Raw genomic sequence first — 9,070 nt, 5'->3', positions numbered from 1 at the left:
CGCTATCTTAATTCAAAATGATTCGGGGTGGGTGTGGCCAGGGGACTCCATAGCACCACCTAACGTCTCTGATCGTCATGAAATTCGCAGGACTCATAGGTCTCATCGATTTAGCCAGTAATTATTTTTGTCGGATTTTTTGTCGCATCAGGAAGTCGGCCATCTAGAACAGCGTGCGGTTATTTTAATTTTTCTAGTACTGTTTTCGGGACTTTAGGATGGTTGCAGACTCACCAGATTTGAAACATAGCTTTTAACCCATATGCCCGTTAATTTGATACCATAACTGGCCTCAGGTGTGTCACGACAGCTCAGTAGCGCCCCCTAATGGCTTTTTCCATTTTGTCTGTACAGACACCTACGGACACCAAATTTTGCACACGCATCACGTGTCACACATATTGATATCTGATATGGGTCGGGGCCTTTTAGGTTGAAAAATGGCTCCATAGTGCCCCCTGGAATATTTCAAACTTGAAGCCCCGCCTCCTACATGCACATACATGAACGCAATTCAGTATACATATGTATCATGACCAGACGCACAAAAACCTTCTTGGACCCATACCCTCAGTCCAACAGGAATTTGGTGATTTTAGGTCACCCATTTCAATGCGTCGTACCTTATTTAATTTGTCCTACAGATTTAACGGCACAGACTTCACATTCCCTAAGTATCATCCTCATACGTTGATGATGACAACTTGTCCCACATGTAGGGGGGCCCGCCCTGAATATGTCTCTGCATCAATACTGTGTCATATCTATAGCGCCACCCACAACGGGTGAGCACACATCTGCCAGCATGCCCTCCGACGGCACCACAGGCGTATGTTGGATGAGGGCCTGTTCATCAACTTGCAGTTTTCATTTTGTTTGAACTCATATTGCGTATGTGTATTGCATGTGTGTGTGTGTATATATATATACATATATATATATGCACATGTTAACTTGAATAAGTTCACACCTTTAATGTGTTTTTGGTGCGATTTAATCAAATTTTAAATAAAACACCAGAACTTTTCTTCCACTATGATTCATTTGAAATAATGTTATCAAAGTGTTGACACAAAAGTCAGTTCCACACATTTAAGATAATTAAGACTTTATTGAGCTATTTTAACATTTTTGTGAAAACCGACAAAAAAGGATCTTAAAAACACAACACTGAAATTAAGAAAAGCTTTTAATGTAAAATGTGTTTTTAAAAAAGCCTTCAAATGTAAATGTTGGATTCATTTTACTGAAGACTGTGCTGAATATGAACCACATTCAACTACTGTTTTTAGAAGGGCCAGATTTGAAAAAAGGGGAACTTTTACATCCTGATGCCTGACTTGCAAAACTTGAAAGTCAAATGTATTTAAACAACTTGAACAATTTAAAACACTTAAAAATGTCCTCCCTCTTTGTGTATTGATAACATGCATCTTTTAATTTTAGAAGTAGGTTATCAGTTAAATCCTTGTAATTTTCCTCTTTTTTAAAAAGGATATACATTTTCAAATGAAATAAGAGTATTTCTGTCCTGAGCAAGAGGCATCAGCATGGAGTTGGCTAAACAGCCAACTAAGACAATGATCAAAGGGCCAGAATGACATGGTTAAAGGGCTGCAATTGGCCCACGGTCCACCAGTTGAATAGGTCTGCTCTAGACTGTATGTTGCCAACTTAATGAGGCCAAGCTGATCACCTTCAGCATGCTGATATTCTGTGCAGTCTGGATCACCTTTATCCCAGCGTATGTCAGCTCTCCTGGGAAATTTACTATGGCTGTGGAGATATTTGCTATTCTGGCCTCCAGTTTTGGACTGATACTGTGTATATTTGCTCCAAAGTGTTTCATCATATTGTTCAAGCCAGAGAAGAACACCAAGAAACATTTAATGAACGAAAATCAATCCTGAGACATCTGAGGTTTTCAAATTGTTAAAGCTATGGTCTACGATTTGAAGGTTGGTCATTATTATTAATCTTTTTTAGATGGTCCGGATGCTCCTATTGGTCAATTTCTTGGTCAATTTTCCCATCCAATCCCCTCACTCACTCTCCTGCTCCTGGAAACGTCTTGTCCCGACCCACTTCCGCATTTGAAACTACAAGGGAAAACAGAGCAACAGTAGCAAGCGGCCTCTGCTTGCCCCACCGGTAAAGGCTGAAAGAAAGCGAAGTCTGTCACTGAAAAGGCAGACACAAAGCGGAGATGTGACATAAAGAGGGCTCAAACCTGTGAGGCTCCGAGGGGAGAGCGATATGAGCTTGGAGGGAAGGGATTAAGAATCACAGAGGGGAGGGGAGGGGTGCTTTTTTCAAATCTTTCTCAGATCGTAGACCATGGCTTTAAGATGGCAATATTAAATCGACTGACATACAATGTTAAATACTTTTTAATGTCTACATGCTCTTTCTACATCTTGTTACAATACATCGTTCTGCTGGCAAACCTTGGGTCCTGGCATTCATGCGGATGAGACCTCACATACATCACACTCTCAAACATTGTCACAGTCAAGGCCTCCCCATTAGCAACGGTTGCCCCCCAATGGCAGTGAATCTCACAGCAGGACAAGGGGTTCTGTCACACTACCAGAACTACTCAGGATGGGCCAAAGAAATTGACAAAAAGCTCAAGGTGTTGACCCAGAATCCAAATTCCCCAGATCGAAAAGAGTACAAACATGCTTTTACTTCATTTGAAAGGTTTTAACCTAGGCAGTTAAGGAAGAGGGAATTTACAAGACTCAAACTGATCAAACTAGTTCTAAGATTAAAAGTTGCATTGTTTTTTCCCCTGTACTTTTGTACATGCAGAGTTTCTTTTTGAATCAGAAAACTACTACTTCAGTGTTGAGTTTTGAATATCCTTTTATTATCTTTTTTCATAGCAAATGTCATTGAAATGTGACTAAATCACTTAAAAAAAAACATTGAAGGTGAGAGTTTATTCAAGTTTATATGCATATGTAATATGCCTTAAAACAACTCACTCAAAAGATATTACAGGAGGACAGAATTATTATCATATCTGGTATATACAATAGTTACCTGAGAGAGGAAAAGAGACAGGGACTCTTAATGGAAGAAACTCTACATGTGGCTAAAACGTTGAAGAGTTCATCAAAGACCAAGGGACATCCTCTCTCTGATGTATAATTGGCTGACAGAGAGTAGGAGGAGGGAAGCTTTTGTCTGTAAAATCTATGTAAACCATAGGAAACACATACATAGTCTGCTCACATGCAGACACTTGAGTGATGGAAATCTCTGCTCTTTTTATTGGACTGATTTTGTCTCTGAGTTTGTGTGAGCTGAACTCAGCTCTGAAACAAAGCACTAGGCTTACAGAGGAAAGGACTGGTGCTGGGGTCAGCAGTGAGACCTCATCTGTGAAATGTAAACTCCAGGGTACCACTCGTCTACCTGCATTCTCAATGGATGGTGATTATGTTATTGGTGGTGTTTTTGCCCTTCACCACTACACGCACACACCGGTGCATAATTACACCACCATGCCTGAGCCACTAAAGTGCACAGGGAGGTAAGTAAAAGGGCAAAGTGGTGGATAAGAGGATGTTATACTATATGGGGTTAGAAATGTTTTGCTTTGTATGATGTTTTAAAGCTTTTGTATAATATTTAAAACTTTTGCAAATTGTTTCATTACCAGAATAAGAAAAAAAAAAAAAAGCCATTTTTGATCGACATGTTACTATTTTTAAAAATGTGCATCATGGACTGATATCTAATCCTGTGTTTAGAATTATGCTGGTCACTCTGTGATTTACATTTTGTTTACAGATGCAGTGCAGCCATCAGTCATAATTCCCATGAACAACAGTCTTGCTTAATTGTGTCTTTTCTGTTGAAACTAGATTTGAACAATTAAATTAGTTTCTTTGTGCAGCATTGACTCTCGTGAACTGCGCTTCTCGCGCGCAATGATCTTCACCATCGAGGAGATTAACAACAGCACAGAGCTGCTGCCAGGGATCAAACTTGGTTATGAGATCCATGACTCGTGCACCACAGTGCCTGTGGCGATGCATGTGACATTTCAGCTTTCAAATGGCCTGGACCCTGTCTTTTACACTGGTGACAACTGCTCACAATCTGGTATGGTGATGGCTATTATTGGCGAGTCTGAGTCTACGCAAACTATCAGCATGTCGCGCATCATCGGGCCCTTCAACATTCCTATAGTAAATATTATTAATTTGTTTCAAACTATTTCTGTCCACCAGTGCTGATTTTTTTCCTTTCCTGTAAATTTATTGCAATGCCGAATTCTTTTAGGTGAGCCACTTTGCCACTTGTGCATGCCTGTCTGATAAGCAGTACTACCCAAATTTCTTCAGAACAATTCCCAGTGACCAGTTCCTGGCTGATGCACTGGCCAAGCTGGTGAAACGCTTTGGCTGGACTTGGATAGGTGCTGTCCGGTCAGATTCAGACTATGGCAATAGTGGCATGGCATCTTTCCTGCAGGCAGCACAGAAGGAGGGGATCTGTGTTGAATACTCTGAATCTTTACATCGGACCGACCCACGTAGCAGAATACAGAGAGTAGCTGACGTTATCCGCAGGTTTCTGCTTCACTGATTGCGCTTTTGTTGCCTGTGCTGTCACTGAACATCTCCACACAAAACCACAAAAAACATGTAGTGTTCAAACATAAGACTGGAGACTATTTGATTATGTTAGTGACAAATTGGGAATGTAGGCCTATATTTCTTCATCAAGTTTGTTCCATTACATGATGAGAGCAATACTCTATATTCAACACAAAAGATAATAATTTGCAAGTTGTCTTTCTCTATCATATTTATCATTGTATTAATCAGGTAACCTAACTCTCATTTTTCTTTATCTGAAGAATCTTGATAATGTTTTGGTATAATATAATATTTACTATGATGTCCCTGCAGGTCCACAGCTGTGGTTGTTGTAGTATATTCAGCCTCTGCAGAATTAGCACTCCTGCTGGGAGAGCTGTCGCTCACGCCTTCTCCACCTCGCCAGTGGATAGGCAGTTACTGGCCAACTAACCGAGAAATGCTGAAGTTCAACTTCTGTGCCGGTGCCATTGGATTTGGCATTCAAAAATCTCTGAATCCAGGTCTAAGAGAATTCTTGCTGGATCTGTCTCCAACTAAAGTGGCTGCCTCTCCAGTGCTCACTGAGTTCTGGGAGGATGCGTTCAACTGCAGGATGGAAAAAAGTGAGAAAGTTGTACATTGCTGACATTCATAGTTCGGTCTATGTGGTTGTGTTTTGTTGATTGTCTGTTTGAGGGGGCCTCCTGTGTTAAAATGTAAGCAGCTTCTTTAAGATCAAACCCCAGTTTTCCGTTGAGAGGGAAATCTGCTGATATCAAAAAAACACAGTGGACATATTTTTTCCTTTACAAGTGTGACTAATTATGTTATTATATATTTTGGCAAAAACTGAAACAGTTTCTTATACAAAAGAAAAATAGATAAAAACAGTTGACCCTACTTTTAAGTCTATTTTTTACATTCATTAGAACAATATTGATACACAGAGTCGAATCACCAAACTCTTAAAAATGCACCACAATGGCCCCTGGGCTCTTAGTACTGTATTGTATTTTCATTTCTTTGATTTTTTTTTCTTTTCTTTTATTTAAATTTTCGGGAGGTGGGTCATTTGTCTATTCAGATAACAGCATTATTCTTCTATTTATATTTACACCTTTGAAGAATAACTTTGCTATAGAGCAGCACATGTTTTAATTCCAATTACATTTAAGTAGTACTATATGAGTTTCTACAAGGTGTGTTTTGTGGTTAAAATGAATGAAAAGGAAAGCAAAAAAGAATTTTACACTCATTCAAAAGAATTATATTACATTCTCAGAACATTAGTTATTTGCACTCAGTAAAACAGCTGAGGTCAGTATGTAATTAATTAAAAAGTTGTGGACATTTTTTTGCCTTTTGGACTTCAAATCATAACATTTGATTACTGATCTATGTCAACTGCCCTTGGTATACATAACCGCGCCAACACATAATGAATCAGCTTGAGGAAAGTATACGAAAGCATGTCTGCAAAATTGTATGTAAAATAAGCATTTCTTATGAATAAATCTTAAAAATATAGATACGCATGTTTCAAGGCATTGTTGACAGTTTAAATAAAAAATAAAAAATCATGAATTAAAAATAATCATAGTAAAATCATACATATTGTCAAAGTTAAAAACATGTTCCCTTTCCTTTGTGTGCTTTTAGATGCAGCCAAAGAAGAAACTGTGTGTGATGGAACTGAAGACATACAGAAGCTACAGAGCCCGTACACTGACACATCTCAGCTCAGAGGCACTAACACAGTGTACAAGGCTGTTTATGCAATAGCACATGCCATTCATAGTGCAGCATGTGAGGACGCAAATTCTACAGCTCAGTGTGACAAATTCACTAGGATGGAGTCTGACCAGGTCAATGAAAGTGATCACATGAACATAACCAATGTCATGTTTCGTCGATAATGTAATTTACAAAATTTAGGTTAACGTTTTTCCTTCTCTACCTCCTTGTCTAACTTTACTTGTCATCAAAGGTTCTTAACCAGCTCAAGAAAGTGAATTTTTCCCAAAATGGTTATGATGTGTCATTTGATGTCAATGGGGATCCTGTGGCCAGATACGACCTGGTTAACTGGCAACAAAGTGAGAGTGGCAGCATTGAGATGGTGACAGTAGGGCTTTATGATGCATCACTGCCGGAGGGCCAGGAGTTCAGCTTCAGCAGGAATCTCACTTGGATGGATGGTGGCAAACGTGTAAGGAGCCCAACAGCAATAATCTAATACATTAGAATTTCAAATTTGATAATCTAAAAGGGTACAAAATTTGACACGGGATAATGCACATGGATCGCTCTGGGGTTTGGGTAAGGGGACGAAGAGACTGGCTAAAACTAAAATGAAAGGACCAGCTAGAATGATACAGTGACATAGGCTGGTCAGCGCTGGAGAAAGGGCAGTAGGACTACCGGATGGGCGAAGGTACTAGAAGCTGAATAAATTGGCAAAACTGGTACTAAAGGCAGTGCCTCTCACAGGACCCTGCCAGAGACCAGTGACAAAGACGTAAATCCCTGAATGACGGGAAGGAGAGTCTACGAAGGCGGATCCCCTCTGTAGGCAAGAGACAAAGACTGACACCTAACAGACTGGACACTGACAGGCTGGGGGCTTGAATGGTGCAGGTTAGCTGATTGTGAAGCAGAGGAGGCTGCAGTGACTTGCTGTTTTTGCCAGCATGCTTGTAGCCGCCATGGTGCAAATTAGCCGACTGAAGGCTTTCATACTGGTATTTAATATATTTGGATATGTAGAAATATAGTAGACAGCAAGCACTGTGACAGAAGGGCCTTTTTCTATAAACAAGAGTAACTGTTACTGGAAGAAAATAACAATTGCAATACACATATTGGCATTTGACTATTGTTTAACGAGGATCTTGGAAATGTGTAATCCAATCCTTTTATTCAAGGACCTGCATGGCACACCAGAATATGTGTGAGTTTGTTTGTATGTATGTATGTGCCAGGTGCCTGTGTCAGTGTGCAGTGAAAGCTGTCCTCCAGGAACTCGTAAAGTGCTTCAGAAAGGAAGACCCAATTGCTGTTATGACTGTATACCGTGTCCTGAGGGAGAGATTAGCAATACTACAGGTATGTTTTTTCTTTTTTCTTTTCTTCCTTTTTTCTTTTTTTAAAGACATGTCCACAACATCAAATGTATTACTGCTAAAAGCCCACTGCTATTCATTTCAGATTCTCCTGATTGTTTCCCTTGCCCCAAGGAGTTCTGGCCTAATGCAGAGAGAGACACTTGTTTCCCCAAGCCTGTAGAGTTTCTTTCCTTTGACGAGGTCCTAGGAATCATCCTGGCTGCATTCTCAGTTGCTGGTGCCTGTCTTGCCATTGTAACAATGGCTATCTTCTTTCGTCACAGGACATCCCCAATTGTCAGGGCCAACAACTCTGAGCTGAGCTTCCTGCTGCTCTTCTCCCTGACTCTATGTTTCTTATGTTCATTAACTTTCATTGGCGCACCCTCTGATTGGTCCTGCAGGCTGCGCCACACAGCGTTTGGGATCACCTTTGTCCTCTGTATGTCTTGTGTTCTTGGGAAAACTATAGTCGTGTTAATGGCCTTCAAAGCTACACTCCCAGGTAGTAATGTCATGAAATGGTTCGGCCCTCTACAGCAAAGGATAACTGTAGTATCTTTCACATTTATTCAAGTTTTAATATGTACTATTTGGTTGTGTCTTAGTCCTCCTTTCCGATTTGAAAACCTAACTATATATAAGGAGAGAATCATCCTAGAGTGTGCATTAGGATCAGCTATTGGGTTCTGGGTTGTACTCGGGTACATAGGCCTACTGGCTGGATTTTGTTTAGTGTTAGCTGTCCTAGCCCGGAAACTGCCTGATAATTTTAACGAGGCCAAGCTGATCACCTTCAGCATGCTGATATTCTGTGCAGTCTGGATCACCTTTATCCCAGCGTATGTCAGCTCTCCTGGGAAATTTACTGTGGCTGTGGAGATATTTGCTATTCTGGCCTCCAGTTTTGGACTAATACTGTGTATATTTGCTCCAAAGTGTTACATCATATTGTTTAAGCCAGAGAAGAACACCAAGAAACATTTAATGAATAAAAACCAATCCTAAGACATCTGAGGCTTTTAAATTGTTAAGATGGCAACATTAAACCGACTGACATATAATGTTAAATACACTTGTTGCTGCATGCTCTTGCTACATCTTGGTACAATGCATTGTTCTGCTGGCAAACCTTGAGTCCTGGCATTCATGTGGATGAGACCTCACATACATCACACTCCCAAACATTGTTGCAGTCAAGGCCCCCCCATTAGCAACAGTTGCCTCCCAATGGCAGTGACTCCCACAGCAGGACAAGGGGTTCTGTCACACTGCAAGAACTACTCAGGATGGGCCAAAGAACCTGACAAAAAGCTCAAGGTGTTTTATTTATTTATTTATTTCGGCATGTTATTAGACAGTCATCAT

At 40.3% G+C, this 9,070-nt stretch overlaps 1 protein-coding gene across 1 annotated transcript; it reads left to right on the top strand.

Annotated features, from left to right (window-relative positions):
- Window positions 1–3,941: 3,941 nt before the first annotated feature.
- On the top strand, window positions 3,942–8,710 carry LOC311256462 (extracellular calcium-sensing receptor-like; the record flags this gene model as incomplete). Its single annotated transcript, XM_084351544.1, has 7 exons — window positions 3,942–4,202; window positions 4,297–4,586; window positions 4,929–5,221; window positions 6,258–6,463; window positions 6,586–6,807; window positions 7,580–7,703; window positions 7,806–8,710. The coding sequence occupies 7 exons, from the start codon at window positions 3,942–3,944 to the stop codon at window positions 8,708–8,710; spliced, it is 2,301 nt and encodes a 766-aa protein (XP_084207670.1).
- Window positions 8,711–9,070: the final 360 nt, after the last annotated feature.

The sequence above is a fragment of the Pagrus pagrus genome, assembly GCF_965226575.1.
Source record: "Pagrus pagrus genome assembly, chromosome: 4".
Lineage (NCBI taxonomy): Eukaryota > Metazoa > Chordata > Actinopteri > Spariformes > Sparidae > Pagrus > Pagrus pagrus.
Note: the sequence above shows the minus strand (reverse complement) of the source record. Positions and strands in the feature narration are given on the sequence as shown.